The 22,681-nt window shown below is 36.9% G+C and overlaps 1 protein-coding gene across 4 annotated transcripts in view; it reads left to right on the top strand.

Annotated features, from left to right (window-relative positions):
• SNX16 (sorting nexin 16) overlaps nucleotides 1-19,601 on the top strand; it is a 28,292-nt gene extending 8,691 nt beyond the window's left edge. For 2 of the 4 annotated variants that reach the window (XM_015619413.2, XM_015619414.3), the window contains exons 3-8: nucleotides 491-577; nucleotides 5,297-5,445; nucleotides 10,037-10,106; nucleotides 14,358-14,494; nucleotides 17,386-17,502; nucleotides 17,764-19,601. In XM_015619413.2, the coding sequence (XP_015474899.1) occupies nucleotides 491-577; nucleotides 5,297-5,445; nucleotides 10,037-10,106; nucleotides 14,358-14,494; nucleotides 17,386-17,502; nucleotides 17,764-17,869 (666 nt within the window). In that variant the 3' untranslated portion in view covers nucleotides 17,870-19,601. Of the gene's footprint in view, nucleotides 1-490; nucleotides 578-5,296; nucleotides 5,446-10,036; nucleotides 10,107-14,357; nucleotides 14,495-17,385; nucleotides 17,503-17,749 lie in introns of all 4 variants that reach the window. The other 2 variants (XM_033512312.1, XM_033512313.1) reach the window with 2 other exon arrangements.
• The last annotated feature ends 3,080 nt before the right edge of the window (nucleotides 19,602-22,681 follow it).

The raw sequence follows: 22,681 nt of genomic DNA, 5'->3' as shown, positions 1-22,681 counted from the left end.
CAAGACAAATGCAAAGGAGGATGTAATTTTATTCTGCATCATTTCTCCTTGTGAAGCGAGTCAGATGAGACATTTTGAAACAGTATCACACTCAGTACCTGATTGTTAACAGTCATCTTAAATACAGAGAGGCCTCCAGTATCAATGAGTAAAACTACAATTTAGCAAAGGTTAAAGGAGATCACTGAAAAACACTTCCCTTACTTTTTTGTTAGCCAAGCCTTTTGTTCTGCTGGGCAGTACATTCTTTCTTACAGACAAATAATTATATGTATTTAGGAATTATAGGAATGCCTTCCTTGAATTCTGAAATTCAATTAAACTCTTTGTACTGGTAATTGTTATCTGCACTTCTTCTACTGTAATTAAGATTTTTTTTTTTTAATCCATGAGTTTTGTTTCAGTAGGAAGTAGAGAATCATTTCAGCCTTCCAGACAGTGCAGTGTGAGGTTTTGCACATTTTTCTGATATTTCTGTCTTTTCACACAGGTATACAAAATACTGGTGAAAAGAAGTCCAGAGGAAAGTTGGGTGGTATTCAGACGGTACACAGATTTCTCCAGGCTTAATGACAAGGTGGGAATTATAAACTGGTAAATTCTCAGCCATCTTACCTCACCTCTTTCATGTCTTATATTTTTGCCACATCTATTTTTTTCAGATTTTAATGCATATGAAACACATACTGTATTAATGACTGTAAAAATTATTCCTCATTTTTTCTAAGATACATAAAACAGCTACCACTGATGTAAAGAAGATGTAACAACTTTACCTGAAGCTGTTGGTGTGCTTCAAACTTTATATTTATTCCTAGTTTCTATGATAAAGTAATTAACTCTTGAATATTTATCCCCTGCATGGAAATAGAACTAGGGGCTTGTATTCTCTTGCAGGAATGATCCAGTAGTTATTTAGTTTTTTTCTGTGTAACAAACTCTACTTTTGTTCATCATAAAACTGAAGATTCATGGACATAAATATGTTCTTTGTATGTAGGTCAGTCTTTAATTGTTTTCAGTATATTCAAATTTAGTAGTGAAATACTTTTGAAGATGGAGGAAACACCAGATGAATAGGGATTCTGGGTCAACAACTTAATATTTTTAGAATACTTGAGAGGAAAAAAATGCTTATCTGGAAAGCACAGGTTTTTGTGTTTGGTAAATAGTGTTTGGCTATCAAAAGTAGAGAAACAGTTTCACTTTTCTTTTTTCCACTGTTCACTCCTAAGAATAATCTTTCATTGATAGTCCAGCACAGTTTCTGCTAGTATGCTCTTTCATATTTCAACATGGACCTTACCAACACATCCTTTCTTTATCCATAGAAAGGGATTTTTTTGTATAGATTATCACTTTGGAATTATGTGCCTAACAACTAAGAGCTCAATTCAGCTGAAATTTTAAAAACAAACTTAAAAATTTATCAAGGTTCTTGGTTTGACCTATTTGAATATTTTCTAGGCTACCTTTGAAACACCATTTTGAAACTAAATTGCTAAATGTCAATTAGTTTAAAGATTTAATTCTAAAGAATTTCCTGTCTTAAATACAGACTATCTTAAATTAGGGAATGTCTTGATATTGGCAAAAGCCTGACTTCTTTTGAGTTGATGATCTTGGTATTTCAACTCAGGTTTTGGAAGTCAGGTCAATACAGCACTTTACATTTTGATTCAGCTATGTCAGGTATAAATCAAGGATTGTCTTACCTCCACTGGCTTTTAGTGTGGTTGTTAGTAGTTTGAAAAATTAAGATGCCAAAATATCTATTAGAATAAATATTTCAATTTTACACGTGAAGCCCTTAATCTTTGCCATTAAATGTTTGGCATAAATATTTGGCTTTTACCATTCTTTCTAGGTATAAGTATTTCTGCTTAAAGAAAAATCTCTATTTTTTAAAATTTGTGTCACAGTATGAAGATTTTTCATCTTTCAGTATATATCTAAACTGTTTACTTTTTGGTCTGTAAGACATTATATTTTTTATAATACAGAATTGTCAGCTCTAGGAGCTTAAACATACTACCATTCAGGAAATACTAGAGAATTACAAAATAATGACGTAATAATAGTTTGAAAACATGCAATGAAGTGTCCAGTCTTAAGAACCAAGAAGTTTACCATTTTTCCCCAAGACTGTGACTCATGTGACATGTGTAATATGTCACGTGGTGATGTAGGAAGGAGTAGGAAAGGTGCTGGACCCAATCAAGCAATGATGGCCAGAATAAGTTGTCTGACCCAGAGGTTTTCCTGCTGTGTCAGAGAAGTGTTCAAGAAAGAATGCCCAGGACTGTGCTGGTGAGAATTAGTCCACTGACAGCAGCTGGCTCTTACACTCTTCATCCACAAAAGGAGTAATCTGTGAGTAGGTGTGCTCTCTCCTTAGAATTAAATTACATGATCCATGTGACCAGACAAGTAAAAGTACCATTAAGCAGACATCTGTGTGGTTGAAAAGCTTTCCCAGTGGTAGTTATCTGCAATCTTCTGTACAATTAAGAGGAACTCATGTTGTTATATTCTATGGGTTCTGTTCTATTCAGATACATTCTTATATATATATATATATATATCTGTGTGTGTGTGTGTTATTAATCATAACTTGGTAAGAGATGAAAGAATTTTGGAGAACCAAAGATAAAGATATAAAGACAAGTCTAATATCAAGATGAAATTCAGTAAGAGGAAAACATACTTAATATTTAAATTCAGAAATGAAGAGCAAGGCTTTGATAATAAGCCATTCTGTAAATAAGGAACCAGTATTTATCATGGGCTATTCGAATAAACAGTATTTGTGATGTTTAAAAAGCACCTCATGCTGTGAAGCAATACTTACATAAGCAAAGGTTATCCATTAATGTGGTTCTTCCTTTAAAGTGTGTAGAGAAATTCTCTTTGAAATGCAGTATCTGTTCTAACTTTTCTAAAACTTAATCTGGTGAAAGAGCTGTGCATTAGAATTTCCTGTCATTGCAACATTCTTATTAATATAATCGATGTATGCAGAACATCTCTGATAGAAATTGGCTAGATCCTGTATTCAGAAAAAAAGGTGAAATCATTCTTGTGGCAACTGAGATACCAGATTTTATAAAGCGTATTTGCTTTTTCATGGTGGTTTTAAATCCTCTCCCAGATTTTTCTTTGTCAAGCATAACTTTGAAAAATGTTTTTTTATCAAAGTGGTAAAGTTTTTTATTATCATGCATATTAGAAAAATAATTGGCACCCTTGGAGAGGTTCATTGTTGTATAATCACAGAACCACTAGGTTGGAAGAGACCTCCAAGATCAAGCCCAATGCATGCCCTAATTAGCACCTCAACTAAGCCATGGCACCAAGTGCCACATCCAATCTTTCTTTAAGCGTATCCAGGGATGGTGACTCCACCATCTCCCTGAGCAGACCATTCCAGTGCTTTATCACTCTTTTTGTAAAAAACTTTTCCCTGATATCCAACCTATATTTCCCTTGGCACAGCTTAAGACAGTGTCCTCTTCCTCTGTCAGCTGCTGCCTGGAGAAAGACACCGACCCCCACCTGACCACAGTGACCTCTCAGGAAGTTGTAGAGGATGGTAAGGTCACCTCTGAGTCTCCTTTTCTCCAGGCTGAACAACCCCAGCTCCCTCAGCTGTTCCTCACAGGGTTTGTGTTCCAAGCCCCTCACCAGCCTTGTTGCCTCCTCTGGATGAGCTCAAGAGTCCCAACATCCTTCCCAACCTGAGGGCCCAGGACTGGACACAGCACTCCAGGTGTGGCCTCACCAGTGCCGAGCACAGGGGAAGAATGACCTCCCTGCTCCTGCTGGCCACACCATTCCTGATCCAGGCCAGGGGCCATTGGCCTTCTTGGCCACCAGGGCACACTCCTGGCTCGTGTTCAGCCAGCTGTCACCAGTACCCCCAGGTCCCTTTCTGCCTGGGCAATGTCCAGCCACACCATCCCCAGCCTATAATGTTGCAGGGGGTTTTTGTGGCCAAAGTGCAGGACTCAGCACTTGAACTTATTAAACTTCATCCTATTGGACTCTGCCAATCCACCCAGCCACTCCAGGTCTCTCTGCAGAGCCCTCCTCCCTTCCAACAGATCAACACACTCTCCCAGCTTAGTGTTGTCTGCAAATTTACTAATGAAAGACTCAATACCCTCATCCATGTCATCAATAAAAATATTGGACAGAGCTGGCCCCAGCACAGACCCCTGAGGGACACCACTGGTGACTGGCCCCCAGCTGGATGCAGCACCAGTCACCATCACTCTCTGTGCCCGGCTATCCAGCCAGTTCCTAACCCAGCACAGAGTGCTCCTGTCCAAGCCGAGGGCTGACAGCTTTTCCAGGAGTGTTCTATGGGAGACAGTGTCAAGGGCCTTGCTGAAGTCCAAATAGACAACATCCACAGCCTTTCCCACATCCACCAGGTGGGTCACCTGGTCATAAATGGAGATCAGGTTGGTCAAACATGACCTACCCCTCCTAAACCCATTCTGGCTGGGTCTGATACCCTGGCCATCCTGTATGTGCTGCATGATGGCACTCAGTGTAAACTGCTCTGTTACCTTACCAGGTAACTGGCTATATAAGGCTAACTGGTCTATAATTAATTTTACGCTTTCATTCACTTGTATGTTTCATTTCTGAATTCAAAGAAAAAAATCTGAGTATTTCTGGTCAACTATTGTTGCTATTTAAATAACTCAGAAATAGAATTTTGCATGTTACAAGGGTTTGAACCATACTTGCATATTGAACTCTTTTTTATTCTGGGTGTAGGAAGAACTACTTTTTACAAGAAGTATCTCATGCATGTGCTGTGATTTATTCTTCTAGCCCCCCCAAGAAAGACAAGTTGCAGAGTCGTAGATCTGTAATGGAGTTTTATTATATATATATGTATATCTAGTACTTATTATCCCTGAGTACTTTAGAAGAATTACCACTGAAATTGTTTATCTTATACATTTTATTTACAGTTTTCTCATGTTTACAGACTCAAAGGCCTTCAATAGAAGACGCGGACACTAAATAAAAAATCAAAGGGTTTCATTCCTATTTGAGGAAAAATGCAAAGCACTCTATTGCATAAGACAGCACAGCAAGTAACAGAACTGTGTCCACAATTTAAGTTGTAATTTGGACTGTACTTCTGGTTGAGACTCATCTTGTGGTTGAACTTAGCAGAAGTCAGAAATATCTCATAAATCTGTATAAAGTGAATGCCTGTGGCAAAATTAGTATTTTTTTTAATTTTTAATTTCTTTGTCATTAATTTCAATTTCAGCTCAAAGATATGTTTCCGGGCTTTCGTTTGGCCCTTCCGCCAAAGCGCTGGTTCAAGGATAATTACAATCCTGACTTCTTGGAAGATCGACAGCTGGGGCTGCAGGCATTCCTCCAGAACCTAGTAGCTCACAAAGACATTGCTAACTGGTATGCAATGAACTTTTGCTTGTGCATTTGTGGCTTTTTCCTGTCCATACTCCTCTTATAGAACTCCTAGCTCCAGCAGTGTATCTTGGGCAGTGTGGTGAGGGATTTCAGTAACATTCATGTCGTGCATTTGGTCACTACATGAATTATTCAGTGTCCTTTTAAATTAGTCCCATCTTAACATAAAAAAGTGGAATTGCAATATTTTGAATTGTACAGGGATAATTAAAAGCTGTAATATTTAAAATGTTAGAATAATCCCATTTTTATTCCTAAAACATTACTTTTCTGTGTTTAATGCAGAATTGATAGTATTGTTAATTTATACTAGGTGTGTTAGGCTTACATAATGGAGTACCTACACTATTATGCAATTATTTCTTAAAATGTGTATTAAAGTACAGTTTTTTATTGACATGACATGAAAGTAATGAGTACCTTTACAGATTCCTGTACATAAGTAAATGTAAACCACAAATCAAGAAAGCCTTAACAGTTTAAAATAAATCATGTGTTTAAGTGGCAAAGTGCAAAGATTTCTTTCAGTGGTATCTTTTTGTACAAAAGCGGGAGATTCTTCCAAAGCAGGAAAACTAATAGGGTGTAATTCTGACAAATGAAATGTAAAATAATTGTATTACTGATCAGAAGAGAATTTAAGTAAGCAACTTGCTAGAGGTACTGCAGTTAGTTTTCAAACTTTTGCCAGCACAAGAAATAAAAAAGTTAAGGTTGCTGTACTAGAGATTCTTTGAGGAATTTGTCTGAGAGCCTGTCAACATCTGAAACTTCATTCAAAATAAAGAGTAAGAAATGTTCTAAAGCAAAAATTAATTCCCTTCAGACTTTTAAAGGAAGAAAATTTTTAAATTACCAAGCTGTGGTGTGGGAGAATGAGACTGTATAGTGCTCATTCCTACTTTACTTTTTAGTAGAAGGGCTATTACTACATTTTACATGTTTTTATAAGGCATTTGACTGTTGAGTCTGGTCAATAGGTATTTGTACGTCAGTCTGAATTTGGTACTGCTTGTAGTAAAAAAAAAAGTGGTAAGCATGTAAATAAAAATGATATGTCTCTTGTAGAGACAGGTTGTTATGATAGGGCTTGTATAAAATGGTTAAAAGATAAGGGAAAAAAGATCAATGGAAATTTAGGGTGGTACCAATGGAATGTTAGATCATAGTTGCAGACACTGATGTTCAGAACATCTTGAAATCTTGAAATTATCTGGAGAGTGGAATGAACAATGAGATCACAAACTACTCCAGAAGGATCCTGAGGTACTGAGTGACTAACATCAATTTTCCTGTCTTGAAGTAGAAAATGACAGTAAGTACAGTCATACAGGTTTATGAACTCAGCTGGTTTTTGCAACCTGGAAAATTAACTATTTATATTGATACCACTAGTTTTCTGAACCAGTTCAGTACTCAGCAACAGTCAAAAAGTTTCATCAAAATCATTAGAGGAACTTAAAAGGGGAGAAAGAAATTACTGCTCTGGGAATCTGAATGGTACTTCTGCATAGTTAAGTGCTAAAAGACAGCATTCAGTTTCAAATGAGGTTTCTGATAGAGGTACAGAGAAAGCAAGCAAGAAGAGATGAAGCTGCAGAAGAACTTCCCTGCAAGAAAAGTTATCTTTAGTCTGTTGTCTCGGATGAGATGAGCAGGGTGTGTGAAATCATCAAAGGGGAGAAGGAAGGCAAGTAAAGAACGTTAATATTTTGATGATTCATAGTCATCCTGGAGTATGTCATGCCGAGTGGCAAAGCTTTGTTATGAGATGTCAAGAGACAAAGCTTAAATGGTTTCAAAAAGAAATGGGGCTCAACTTATGAGTTTCTGTGTCAGTGGCTATTAAGTATGATTATATGGGTGAGGTATGCAGCTGAGGAGTTTAAAAACTTCTTCATAATTAATTATGCAATATAGGTGTGCCAAAAAGAGAAGGAATCAATCTCTAATAGTCTCTAAATGTAACTTCTGTTATGCTGCTGGAGACATACTGGTGAATGAAGTGGACTTGCTTAAATAGATCTGAAGTCTTTATGCTTCATATTGTTGAAGCTAGATCAGCATTTCAGCTGGTGTGTTTTTATCTTGGTGATGGACCATATTGGACAAAATAGTGTTTGTTATAGTTCAAGGCAAAAAACACCAAACTGTAACTTTTAGACTGCACTGGATATCAGCTATAAAACTGAATTAATATAAAATGTTTGTGGAACCAGATTGTATTTTGGCTAATGAAGAGATGGTTAACTGAAATGTGGTTTGTAGAATTTTTGTCCGTGTAGGACTCTGCATGAAGACAAAATTTTTTAATAAACTTTATAACCTACTGATATGGTTCTAATGTTTGGGTCTATGAAAGGTCTAAATCCCTCAAGAAGTGTTTAAAATGAGTGAGATTTGATCCATCTAATATGTTTACCCACTTTTCAGAGAACAAATTTACTCTTAATGGGAATTAATATTTGTACTACACATAAGCAGTGGTAAGCTTTTCACCCTGTTTTCTACTTTAAAGCTCACCATTTTTCTCCAGTTTTGCAAATAAGTCAAACAGTTTGGGTCAGACCTAAACAAAAAAGGCTTTTCTCTTTGCAGAGAAATCTGTTTTATTTCTCTTTATATACTGTATCGACAGAGGGAAATTTGCCCTTCAGGGATAGGAGACCTCTTTTGGTATACCTATTTTTTAATAAAACTAGATTCACAAAGTCTTTAAAGATAAAATGGAGGATAATATATGCAGGTGGCTAAATTTAGAGTTTGTGTTTTATAGACTTCTCACTTTTTACGTTATATTGAAGATTCAGTGAAAGATTGAATTGAAATCCACCCACAGAGTTAAATCATGTTCAGGAAATTTTCATGTAACTCATGAGGTGGGAGAAAGAAGTTTAACCTGCTAAACAGTGGCATCATCTGGCTTTATATAGATGACAGAGCTGTCCTGCCTCCACCCTGTATAAGAAGCTTGGAAGGGAGGAACTCGGTCAGCTTGGAGTCAGGGATCCCGTGTGCTGCTCTGGTCCTTGCTGCCCTCCCTAATGCTGGCACTGCTCCTCCCTGGAGAGAGGTATCAGCCAGCACACGTGTACAGCAAGCTCTGTCACAGGACAGAAAAGATCCCTGTGGTACTTTGAAGGCAGAATCTTCTATTCATGAAATGAAAGAGTTATAACACATGGAGACAAGAGCAGGGTCAGAGCAGACTCTTAAGTGCAAAGCTAGGCTGCAAATAAATGTTCATGCCATCAGGTGCCTATTTCAGGTAAAGAAACAACAAGTAAATGTTCAGTGTATTTTAGATGAATGTTCTTTAGAGTCTTTTTAAAACTAAAAGTGATAGTATAATGAATGGTTAGTATTTGAAGTAATTTCTCCTCATTTTTCTTGCCACACCTGGTTGGTTAGGATGGTAGCTGGGTGAAAGTTTTCCTTTCTTGTGAAAGAAAACCTTTGTGAAATCTTTCACTTTGTGAAAACCTCAGATGCAGAGAAAGAGTGGAAAACAGAAAATTACTGCCTTTTGCCCTCACCTTTCCATAGGACCCAGGTGGGAGGAAGAGACAGGAAATTAAGTTGGGTGTCACATTTTTCATTTTTGTGCACTCACTGCAGTAGGAGATGATTTAAAGATTTACAGTAGTGAGTTCAAGCACAGCATTGCTCCTAAGTTACTGTGTGCTAATTAATTGTGAATATAATGTTCTGATTTGAGGTTATTTGAAGAAAATTAATGTAACTGAGCAGGAAGGTCTTAAAAAGGTGGCTGAAGAGAGACCTGTTTGGAGATGTTTTGTAGTTGTATGAAAAGTAATCTAAATTTGGAAGGTAGAATGAGACAAATGCTTGAAATACGCTGTAGTAAACCACAGGATTACACCTACTTCCTTCTTCTGGCTTTTGCAAAACAATGCACAAAGGGGGATGGCAACTGTTACACAAATCCAAATGGAATGCATTAATTTGTAATGTGTTTCAGAGATGGCTATGTAGTAGCTCCATGGCACATTGTCTTCTACTATATTATAACTTACTATTTATATAAAAATACATACTGTAAATATAAAAAATTATATAATGTGTATATGTTAATGGAGTATGATCCTAGCAAAATGGAGACAGGTTAATACGTTTCAGTACTCATGCTTAAATCCCCTGATACTACCTGAAGGGATTTGCAAATGGATTTTAACAGCATACTTTTCCTCCATCATATAATACTTATAATACTTACTTTTCTCCAGGAGAATTTTTCAAACCTCTTCAATACTTGCCAGTTATCATGTAGCAATAAATTGTATGAAAATTTTAAAAAAATCATGTAAAACTTTGTTCTGAAATTGCTTACTTATCTTCATAATTCATATTCTAAATACTGTCCCTGGTCAACACATACAACTGAGACTTAATAGTTTGTTAACTATTTATTCATTAATTGTTTTGAATACTAGGGAATAAATTTGAGGATGTAAATTTTTGTGTCACTTAAATGCCTCCATTTTGGAATAATTTTTAAGTGTTGTTGCTGGTTTTGTACTTTGAGTAATTAATTTTCTTTTATTTGGTAAAGCCTTGCAGTGAGAGAATTCCTTTGTCTGGATGATCCTCCGGGTCCTTTTGACAGTCTAGAAGAGAGCAGGGTAAGTGCTAAGTAGTGTGACAGAAACAGAATGCAAAAGGCAGGTGTTCTTGGAATATTGTAAGATCTGTGTCATGATACAGAATGAAACACTTCTGTTTCTGGTCTTAGACAAAAATCACAAAAGGATGTGTTTCTAGTAGTAGTAGTCTTATAGTAGTCTGATACTTGATGCACACTGATCGTCTTTGCTGTACTTATCCCTGTCCCAGAATATATCTTCTTCTTTGCCTTTTATGAGCCGTGGATGAAGTTTTTTAGTAAAACAACTACTTATATAAGGCACCTGCTGAACATAAGAAGAGATTTTACAAGTTTACATTCAGCACATTGTTACAATGCTTATACCTTAGAGTTCAGGTCTTGCAGGGAAGTATTTCTTGCTATAAAATCACAGAATGATGGAATGGTTTGGGTTGGAAGGAGCCTTAAAGATCACCTACTTCCAACACTCTTGTCGTGGGAGTGTTCTCATGTAATGAATACAGTTACATGATTAACTCTCACCACCAAAAATAGTGTTCTTGTAGAAAACGAAGTAGTGTCAAGCAATGTTGTAAACCAGCAGCCTTTCAACATGCATATGAGCGCAGTGAACAAATAATACTGTGTGCTGCAGCCCATTTTATTGGAAGTTCTCCTGACATGCAGAAATGTATCAAGGTTGTCTACAGCAGATAAACTTAGTTTTCTTGCTTTATAGAATAAATAATTCTGTGTTTTAGAATTGTATGTACATTTTTAGTCTTGCAGAAATTATGAATGTTAAATGATGCTTGTTCAACTAAATTGATATTTGCCAGTTTGTTTTGCATATACGTAGGAGTGCCTTGGCTCTTGTTACATCACTGTGTGCATGTGAAACATTTGGTATGTTTTTTGTGGCAAAAACTCATATTTGATTTCTGTACAAGCCCTTTTCATCACTGATATTTAAGCTGATGAAAATTTTTTTTAATTACCATAATTACTTATTCAGATAATTTAAAAAATTTTAGTGCCTTCTTCATTGGAATTTCAGTCATGCATGCTGTGATGAAATTATTCTTCCACTTGAATTTAACCAAATCATTAAAACAGCTGTGCTGTTGTAGTTTTAGCTATTACCCATTTCTGTGAAGTTGTTGAGACAGCTGTCATAAAATTGTCCAGGTGATACCACACCTTATTTATAGAGTGACTGAGGTTGGAAGGGACTTCTTGAGATAGTCTATTCCAACCCTTCTGGCTCAAGTAAGGTCAGCTACTGCAGGTAGCTCAGGACCATGTCCAGTCAGGTTTTTAATGTTCTGCAGAGGACTTCACAGCCTCTCTGTCCAGCCTGCTCCAGTGGCTGACCACCAGCACAGTTAAAAGGTGCAACCTCTCAGGTCCCGTGGACATTAGTATGTCCAGTTTGTTTAAGTGCTCCCTGGTCTGGTCTTCCCCCACTGCAGGTGAGTTTGTCTTGATCTTCCTTCTGATTACAGGGAAGGAATTACTCAAGGCTGATCTTTCCAATCAACACAGAAAGTCCATGGTTTCCCACCTTTCTTTTGTAGATGATGTACTTGTAGAATCCTTTTTTTGTTTCTTTTCACATGCCTTGCCAGATTCAGCTCTAGATTGTGCTTCACTTTCATAAACCTGTCCCTGTAAGATTAGCCAGCAGTCTTACTTTCCTCCTGTGTCATCTCTCCATGCTTTCACCCCTAGCAGAATTGCTTTTTATGTCTGAGCTCAGGAGATACTGACCCACCTGCCACTTTTGCTTGATTTTCTACTTGTTTAACTGTACTTACTGACCCTGCAGGTGGTGATCCTTAAATATCTACTAGCACTCCTAGACTGCTCTTTGCTTCAAGGTGTTTTCCCATGGATTCTTTCTTCCAAGCAGGTTTCTGAAGAGTCTGCTCACCCTGAAATCCATGGTTGTGATCATGCTTTTTGTCTTGCTTCTGATTGGTAGGAGCCTAGACTCCTGCATACTAAAAGCATTTATATCCATCCCTTACTGTTTGTTGCTTTTTTTTTCTTTCCCTGAACTGCCTTATACAGGAAAAGCACCAAGGTTTGTGCACTCATTCCTGTAGTTCATTTTAAAGATATCTCAAAATTTACTTCTGTTTTGCCTTTCTATTACCATCCAAAGCATGGCAGAAAAAAAAATTCTGTTTATGTGATAATGGAAAATATAGGTATCTTCTATTTGGTTTGCATCTATTCTGTTATTCCAAGGACTTGCTAAAACATTTATCTTTTTTTAGGGAGAGATAAAGGTACCTGCTCCGTTAGAATCTGATTAGGCCTAGAAATTTAATCACAGAAAAGTAGGCAAAATATTCACTAAATCCTTTTTTCTTTTGTCATATCCTTGGTAGTTGTTCCACAGGTCTTTTCCCAGCCATCTCTGTTTCATGATCTGAAGAAGGAAGCAATGCTGTCTCGCGGTTGTCCTTTCACAATTACAGGGAAAGTTAGTCCAACCTGGGTATTAAAACTGTTCCAGACTCCAGGTGTTCAGCTGTCTAAAGAACAATATAGCTCATTACAGGCTGTTCTCTTTCTCAGCTTTGGTTCACTTTTCTGCTATTACAGCATCCTTCAGAATATATTGATGTTTTCTAAGTTGTGAACCGTGCCTGTGTTTGCTTGGGCAGCTCATACCCCAATTTCAGATAGAGATGAGTTTTTCCAAAAACTCTCATACAGAACAATGAAACAGTTTTTAACACTTGTGCAGGATTTTTATCTATTTTGTGTGTAGGGAAATTTCCATGTGCCTATATCTAAAGGTAGAAATAATAAACTTAATTATGTTCTTAAGGAAATATTGTTCAATTTTCAGTTAGGGTATCTGCAACCTTGAATGTTTTTACAAAGAGCAGAAAAAGTTACTTAATTGCCTTGGCTGAAATGGGATGACTGCTTAACTAGAGTGATAGCTAAAGCAATCACTACAAATGCTGTGTCAAGAATGAATTGCATGACACCTGCTCTTAGCTCTAGCAGACATGAACAAAGCTATGGCTTAACTCATGACTGGTCTTCAAGTGCCTGTCAACAAAGATATGTTTGCTATATGAGTCAATAAAATAAATTTAAATTCCATGGAAAAAATAGGTTTACTGAATTGAAAACTCTTCATTTGTTTGTATTGTATAATTACAGGAGAACTTAACATTTTAAAGACCATGAATCTGCTTCAGTTAAAGCAAAGCATAGTATATTCTTAATGTTTATAGCATGTTTTAAAACTTTAGGAAAAACAGTGTCTTAACAGCATTGTTCTTAACTGAGCTCATATAAAATGTTTATATTCAGTGGACTCTGAATTAGCAGTTAGTTGCAGGTAATATTAAGCAAGACAGTCTCCCACATGGGGCTCTTATTTATAGAGAACATGTAAATTATTAAATCAGAACTGCACATTGCTGCTGGAAGACTTGTGCTTTCCAGTAATAGATGAAGAGGCTCTGTGCCAATGCTTCTGTCACTTCCTGCATTTGGTGGATATTGCATTAGACACAGACTCTTCACGTTAGGTTTAGTGATTGCTCACTGACAGATCCATCAGGATGTGTGATACATACATGTCCTGCTTAGCAGAGGAGCACAGCCTGTTTGTCATGGCTGAGTAGTTAATGTTCACAGCATCCTGTTAAACTTCTTCAAAATATTTTGTACTGGTGTTCTGATTGTCATGATTTCATATTTGTAACAGGTGTTTGGTTCAGAACTGTACAGTTTTGTCCTTATCCTGGGTAAGGAAAGTGTACCTACTTAATCCAGATATTCCTCACATCATACATACTTTGAAACTGATTTTCAAGTCATGTGGAAACAAAACTTCTGTGAGGAGAAAAGGGACCAGGGAATTCAGTTTATGTTCCATATAGGCAAAAAGGTTCAAAATCATGAACTACTTTTCTAGTGTCTCTCTTGTGAGAGATGTGATTAAATGTATTTGCATTGCAGTTTAGCATAATAAATTCATCATTCAATGCAGCATTATTAAGATAATTACTGTACTAAGAGTCCACAATTAGGATAATTACTGTACTAGGGCTGCACCGCAATTAGGCTAATTACGGTACAGAAGTGCAGCATTATTAAGATAATAATTTTGTTTTAAATTTACATAGTTTTTTATAGTAATCAATCTGAAGACAAGCAGCTAAAACACTGTTACAGATTGATATTTCTAAGAGAAAAGTCAGTAAAGGCAGTGCACTGAAGTTAAATTGAAGATGTTCTTAAATTTGTCTTTTAGGCTTTCTGTGAAACTCTGGAGGAAACAAATTATCGCCTACAAAAAGAATTGCTTGAAAAACAAAGGGAGGTTGAATCACTGAAGAAATTATTAACTGAAAAGCAACTTCATATCGATGCTGTTGAAAGAAGAATTAGGTATGTAGAAATTTTAAGGGTTTTAGGAGGTTATCTCCATGAAAGCATTTTCTCTGTCTAGTTAGGAGCAACAGCTTTAGTTGTATCTTGGAAACCATTTTCCCTACATAACCACATACAAAGCAATATTTTCAGTAAGCTCTTTCTCATATGCTGGCTAAAAGCTATTTAGTACAAATGACTGAGAAACCTGTCCTATCTTTTCACTCTAAAGTAACTGTGATTGGTTCCTAATCCTTTAAGTCCTGTTAAGATAGAGCAAGATTCTGTTCTGCTTTTGAAATGTTGAAAATGTGAAATGCCCTGCTAGAGATGAGTGGGAAAATTGCTTTGTGTTACAAAATTCTGTCTACTCAAAGCTTTGAACAGAGCATAGGGATCAAGCAGTTCTGTATCTGTAATAATTTGTTTAATTCTGTTCTGAATTGCTTGGAATGAGATGCTGCAGGTACCATTTAAATAGCATGGGAGATTGTCCACTTAAACCCAAGGGAAAATGGTACCTGTCTGCTAAATTCTGTGGCAGGAGCTGAGGAATTGATGTTGTGCTATCCAGTGTCCCATTAGAGCTGCTGGGTCAGTATGGCAGCATTTCCTTAGAAAAAAGAGTGAATTCCTGTGGTATCATTAGAACTTCATAGAATCATAGAATTATTTAGGAACCTTAAAGACCATCCAGTTTCTTCTAGATCAGGTAGCTCAAGGCCCCATCCAAGCGGGCCTTCAACACTTACAGGGATGGAGCATTCACTTCTCTGGGCAACCTGTTCCAGTGCCTCCCACCCTCACAGTAAAGAATCTCTTCCTTACATGAGATTAGATGAAAAAATATCCCCTCTGAGTGTGTCAGACCAGGGACAGTGAAGAAATATAAAAAAAAAGAAAAGAAAACTTAAATTTTATTTTAATACTGAATGGGTTGCTGACTGTAGCATATCCAGTTTGACTAACAAATCACACTTTAAAATGTTCTAGTGAGCTACCTTTGGGAAAGGCTTTTAATGGAATTATTGTGGCTGACTGAAAATTCTGATCAGAATACTATATTCAGTTTGTTTCTTACTCCTGAAGGCAAGTAATTGTATTTAGAAGATGTTTCCCCTGTTTGATGAGAAAGTTAGGACATGCTGCTGGCTTAAATAGTGAAATAGTCAGGAAAAGTTAAATAACTTGCATTTTGCTAAAACATCATGATAGGAAATTCTGTGTAACTGAAAATAAAAAGGCATGAATAGCAAAAAAGGGACTTGATATTTTAGTGTTTTCCCTGAAGACAGATGATTTTTTTAATATTCAAACAGGCTGCTAGTGTCCCAGACATATAAAATTAGTGCAAGTCAGCTACATAGTGTCTGAAGTCTTGATGAAAAGTAACTTTTGTGACTTTTAGCTGTAAAAATTACCAAGTATACTTGTGATGTTGTTTAAGAACTTCAGTTTGTCTGATGGGAAATGAACACAAAAGAAATGTGTCTTCGGCCTTGTTGAAGTAGAATTTTTATTTGGTGGCCCAGCAAGAATTAAGCATCTTATGCCTACATGCTCTAAAGGTACCTACAATGGATGTGAGGCAGAAGGGGACAGTTGGACAAGTCCTGAGACTTGCAGGAGGATTATTAATATTACTATTGTATTATTGCTGATTTGGTTCAAATATAGGCTGGTAGTCATGTTACAGAGTGCTGTTAAGGCTTTACATAAAATGCATGCATTAAAATAAAATAAGAACAACAGTAGTTGGAGCAATCTTAAAAGGGAAAGAAGTACAGTAGTATCACTTTAAACACAAAATGGATGACAAGCTTTTGTTTCCAATTCAAGTCACAGCTTTCAATGCTAAATTGATGTATGTTTTCTACATAGAGAAATGGTTTGGAAAAAAAGATTTCTTTAGTCAATCTACATGACCATATTCCCATTTGTAGCCAAGCTAGCTGGACCATTATCCTGTGTTGTCATTAAGAAAAAATTGTCTTTATCACTAATGGAAAAATGCATTGCTTTGAAACTTAATGTGTGGTTTTGGAAAGTTACAGTGAGGAACTTGAGAAACTATTGAAAAATATTTTTGTCATCCTACTCTCTTCCTTCTGACTATATTTCGGTTATAATCCTTCTGCCATTTAGGCAAGATGTGTGTGGCTTAGTCTGAATGTAGTTTTTTACTTTGTCATACACATTCCTCTGGGACTTGAATTTTGTGAAGCTACTAAATTGTCGTTCTCAACCAGAGAATGATAAAATGGCCTGGGTTGAAAGGCCTGCCATGAACAAGGAAACCTCTCACTAGACCAGGTTGCTCAGAGCTCAATCCAACCTGGCCTTGAACACTTCCAGGGATGTGGCATCCACAGCTTCTCCAGACAACGTGTTCCAGTGCCTCAGCATCATCACAATAAAGATTTTTTTCCCTAATAGTCAATCTAAACCTAACCTCTTTCAGTTTGAAGCCATTCTCCCTTGGGGGAACATTTCCTGTTACAAGAGGCTCTTGTAAAAAGTCTCTCTGCATCTTTCTTTTAGGTTCCCTTCAGGTACTGGAAAGCTGCAATTAGGTCACCCCAAAGCCTTCTCTTCTCCAGGCTGAGCAATCCCAATTCCTCATAGGAAAGGTGCTCTATCCCTCTAATCATCTTGGTGGCCCAGAGATTTTAGAGGACTGAATTCAGTTTAGGAATAAGCAGCTGGAACAAATAAACTGTTTAAATAGCTATCCAGTGCAAGCCCTGCCATCTCTGTACCAATAAGAGAAATGGGGCATGCAAGAGTGAGATTGAAAGGTTACTTTCAATCTTTTTGCAGAAGCTGCCATGGTTAATATGAAACAAGAGTTCTTCAGTGACAAATGTTTGCTGTATGGATTGGTGGTACTCTGTTCTTATCTGTTGTAGGGATTTATCTTTAGGAAAAGTGAATCGTCAGATATCAGGAGAAGAAAGTGAGTGCAGTGGTGAGGTGGAATCTTCTGCAGTAGAAGCAGACCAGGGTACCCTGTGTGAGGACAGCTGGTAAATACTATTATTTTACTTGTATTTTAGTTATTCTTAAAGTATGTTTTTTTAAATGTTTGGTCAAGCATTAATTCTGCACAGCTGAGAAATTCAGCATTTTACTGCAACTCTCTGCTGTATAAAGGCCCTCAGGATAGACAATTTTAGATCTGGAATATGCAATAAGTTAAAAAAGCTTTGTCAATGTTTTGTGGATTGTCTGCATAAAATGGCTACAGAAAATCATACCAGTTTCCACTTATTGATCTGTCTTTGCAGCTCAGACAAAGAGAACCATGAGCCATGCTGGAGTGGCTCTTTGGCTGGAAATTCTGCTCCAGAAATTGAAGTTGCTGAAGTAGCCTATACCGCGGATGAAGAATAGCTGACCAGCAGCAGCTGCTACCTGGGACAGGTTCATGTTAAGGGTGTATCTGTGGGTAGGATCTTAGAGTAGCTGTGAAGAATTTACAGCAAAGAGCAAGAATGCACATACTGAATGTTTACATAAATCCTTACAAATTTTTAATGTAAGAAATATACCCAGTGCTGCTTTGATTTCAGTTTTTATCTAGCCCTTACATATTTAATATATTGAAGTCTAATAAGGGCTAAAATCAGCTAAAGTTTAGATAGTGTACATACAGAATTTGGCTGACTTTCTTAGTAGAATGACAAAAGTTTCACATTAAATCATGGAACACATCTAACTCATATGTCATATATTGCCACTGTTGTGACACATTTGATGTGTTCATCTGTTTGGTATTTGTATTTTCTTATAGCCATAAAATAACGCTTGCTGAAGTAAAAATGGACTCATTTGTGTTTAGGAATGGAGAATGTGTTGGTTTTAAATTCTAAAGTTGAAGAAAGTTTCTCTGGAAATTTTATGCAATGCAATAGGAAAACTTCCAGTACCAAGAGAAAAGGAGTTACAAAATGGGATCATAGTTGGATATTGTCAAATGGTCATTTTTGCTGAAAGAACTGATCTGAGACCCCCAAAACACTGTGTATTTTCATCCCAAGATAGCATGCTGTAATAGTTTTTGTTCAGTAATGCTGCTTTGAAAATCTGGGATACCTTTGTTATATACCCGTGTAACAAAAAGATCTGTAAGTTTGCCTTTTACTCAGAACACTACCTCTTACCACCTTGCTAATGCATTCATGTTCGTTTAAAAATGTTCCAGATTATATGGAGGTTATTGAAAGACTTGTAAAGAAGCCATATTTTTTCCTGCACAGTTCATAACTAGATTGAATCTAGTTGCAGTGTATTTTTGTTTCAATATATTGTACACATGGGGATGTTGGTACCTATGTTGTATAGCCTATTTTTCAAAATGTATTAAAACAGGAGATGCACTTTATAATTACGACTCCATTGTGCCAAGTTCAGTTGGCTAATTGGTTGAGAAATGGGAGTTGCAGGGAGAGGATTATGTAGTGCCTTTTTGTATTTTACTTGTTCATTACTGCAGAATTTTGTTACAGTGCTCTGGGTCAGTTCTGTGGGATCTTTGATACAGCATTTTTCTGTTCTTCACTTATTTACTGAAAGTGCCTTGTTTTATTATGCTTTTCCAATAAGAAGAATGCTGTTTAGTTTTAATTTTTTTGCCCTATTCCACCCACATCGTTGTTTAATGTTGTCAATATGCAGTGTCTTTGTGCTGGAGTTTTCAAAGGGAGCTTTGTACTTCAGGCTATGCATACAATGACCTTGATGCAGAACTGTATAAACCTTCCTAGTGAAATAAAACTATGGACAAAACACCTGTCTTCTTTTTGCATTGTAGAAGAAAAACAAACATTTAATGCCTTGTCTAGTAAAAGGATAAAATACTGCTAGAATGAGACATTTCTTACCTTGGAGAATTTCTGCACTTACTCAGCCTTGGTCTGAGTCTTATTTGTACCAAAAATTGTCTGCATGAAAATGAATGAGAATGCTGTGACACCAGAAACCTTACTGTACTTCTGTTGAAGGTAAAAGTAAAAAGGGAACTGGTTTTCTTTTTGTTTTGTTTTGTTTTTTAATATCCTACAGAAATCCTCAGATGCTGAGTGAACTCAATAAAGTTTTGGCACACTATTGAAAATACATGAAATCTTGTGTCAGATGTCACTTACCTATTTGAAAAGATTAAACTTTGTCTATTAAAATCTTGTTAGCTTTACAACTATAAAGATTCTGAAAATATTGAAAAGGTGCTTGGGTCATACATGCCTAGGATTTCCAGAGTACAGTAGGTAAATCTGCAAATCTAGACACTAAACAAAGCATTAATATAATTTGCAGTTTAGTCATGAGAGGGCAAATGAATGAAAACTTCAAGATTTAAAAGATATTTTGCTAACCCAAAGTATTTAGTATACTATGAATAGACATTTTTGTTCAGGGGGGCTTTGTTTTAGCTAAACTGAGCTGGAGAAGGTGAATTTGTTCAGCAGCAGTGTGGTATCACTTCAGCTGTGTTACTGGTTAATGAATGGTTATCCTCCCTAAAGCACATGCAGAATTTGAGGGCGACAGCCCATTGTGGCCTTGAATATCTTGATCAAGGTTTACTGCAAGTCAGTCCCGTACTGAATTTTTTTTCTGGTGGACTTGCATCCATTCTGGAACTATTTTCCATGTGTTTCCTTCTTTTTTCATTCACTGCTACAATTTTAGCACAGGAGAAGCCAAGTTTCCGATATTTTATTTGTAAGAATTGACAGTGGAGTTCTGTGCCCTGCTGAAAACACAGAGGAATATTCAGACTGGAATTGCAGCAGAGTGAGCTAGTTACAAGAATAACAACCAGTAACACATTGTTTTTTCTGCTTTAGGTGATGGTCTTAATAGTTCAGCCACTGATTTACAACAGGGTTTTTCCCCTTAGTTTTCGATTGTAATACATAGTGCATAGTTTAATCTTACTGAGGGTTTGCTTTTCCTGAATACTACATCTTTTAATCCTGCAGGATTTTTTATCCTCCAAAGAACATGCAGTCTGCCCACACCAATTCTCTGCTTTTGATTTGTGTACTGCTAAATCAATTAAAATGCTGACTAGTACTGAATCAAGAATGAGTCCCTATAAACTCCCACTCCATACCTTTCCCACCAACAACCTTTAGTTGGGTGTAGAACACTCAACACAACATTAGCAGTGAGTACAATAGTCCCAATTGAACAAGGTCAGGGAGGAGAGAGAATTCACCAAACAGCACCTGACAGTGGTAGGAAAGAGTAGCTTCCATGGTGCACTTTCCAATGAGCTTTTGTGCTCTCCTCTTTGTGTAAGCATCTTTGTTTTCAGGGGAATGGGTTGGGATCTTACAGTTGAAGTGAAAAGGGACCAGGAAAGCTCCTGTTCTAGATGGTATGTCTGCCCCACGTGGTTTTTACTCTCTGCAGCTCATTAGAACACTAAGTAATTTGATGTTTTTCTCTGTGGTTTCTATTCCTTTTCTTAAATGTAGCTATGAAGGAGCACCATTTATTCTACTAGAAAAAAAAAAAAGATTTTGAATAGAACTTTGTGTAGGAAATTTCATGTGTTTTGTTTGTGGAGGAGTTTTCCCTGTACTAGATATGGCAGGCTCTGATACGTGTTGGGTGAGTGGTGTGGAATTCCAAAAAGTTATGTTCTGAAGTTGCTGCTACAATCAGGGGTTTTTTTCTAGAAATGTCAGATAACACAAATAAATAGACCAAGGTCACAAATCACCAAGGAAAGGAAGAATCCTATAGGAAACACTCTGGAATGCCAGGTCTTAGGGGTCTTTTCTTCCTGTCGTTCCCTTCTATGTTTCAATTAAGTCTTTCTGGAAGAGATCAGAACATTCAGGTTATTACACAGGTCCAACACTCCATACTAGATACATATTTTTCCTACAAAATAGAGAACTTGTTTTGAGGGATGCTTGGGTAACTGAACTGTATCCTCACATCCATGTTTGAATCTAATAAGGAATCTAGGAACTGATAATGCAGCCGTCTCTGAAAGATGTCTCTTCTAAGAGTTTGTGCTCTGGCTGAGCAGTCAATGTTGTGACCAGTGGAGTTCGTTGTTCAACATCTTTAAGATCTGCAACACATTGTTAATGCAAAGGATCTTAACCTCTTAGAGGAAAGATGAGAGAGAACAGTGAAGGTAGAAGGGAAAGAGGGGATTGCCTTGTCCACAGTTTACACTTCGGCATTTTTCCCCTTCAAAAGGGGAAAAGAATTGCTTCTCCACTACGTGTTAGTTTCTGTGTTGTGTTTTGGGTTCTGTGTTAATTGTAACCCATTCAGGAAGGCCTTCTCCCATACTACTGGTGTTTCTTTGCCAGCCTCGCTGCACTAACCTTTATCCCAGTCTTGTCTCAGAGCACAACCTTTTGTGTTTGGTCCTTCTCAGGTTGTGCATTGCAAACAAAACACTGAGCCCAGGGCTTTTATTCAGTCTTTTTGATCTGACAAGATTTTATTTACCTTTTGTTTCTGATGAAACTATGCGAATTTAGAAGAGGGGAAAAACAGGGAAAATGTTAAACATTTAGCATAAACGTGCTTTATTCTAAAGAATAAAAGATTAATGTATCTATAGATATCCTTATTTTCTATTAGATAAAACTGACAAACATGTCATCCTCGGAGTAATAGTGACTGTTGGTCAGTTTACAGATTATTTTCCAGCTGGACAGCTTGAGTGTTACACTGGAATAAAAAAGTTTCTCTTGAAATTTCTCCTTGGCTTGATGAGTTCAGAACCATTGTGATGTTTGTTCTAGAGTCAGGAAAAGGCTGTCATGAGACATGTCTAAGCATAACCCCATGTCACATACAAAGCATCTTTTTTCTTCTAGTGGCCATATTTTAAAAGCCCCAAATTTCAGGTTTATCCAGCATCATCGAAACAAAGTGATGATGATGCTGGATAACACTAGGATTGGAGAATCCTATTTAACAAGGGTCAGGCAGAGTTACACTGATGCTGCCCAGAGCACAGGATGTGCACAAGCAGGATGTTTCCAAGACAAGCATTTTTCACTGTAATGTAACAGGAAGGCTGAAGGAGCTCTGTAATTGGCTGAGTTCTCAAATGTAATTCTGCTTAGCTGGATAAATCAGAAAGCCTGATGTGTAGGCTGTTCTTACTTAAGAGAAAGAGAATTTTTTACATGAAGTCTTACAGAACAGCACCTGACACTGAAA

This window comes from Parus major, chromosome 2 (genome assembly GCF_001522545.3).
Source record: "Parus major isolate Abel chromosome 2, Parus_major1.1, whole genome shotgun sequence".
Classification (NCBI taxonomy): Eukaryota; Metazoa; Chordata; class Aves; order Passeriformes; family Paridae; genus Parus; species Parus major.
The sequence above is the reverse complement of the archived record's forward strand: the minus strand, read 5'-3'. Positions and strand labels throughout refer to the sequence as shown.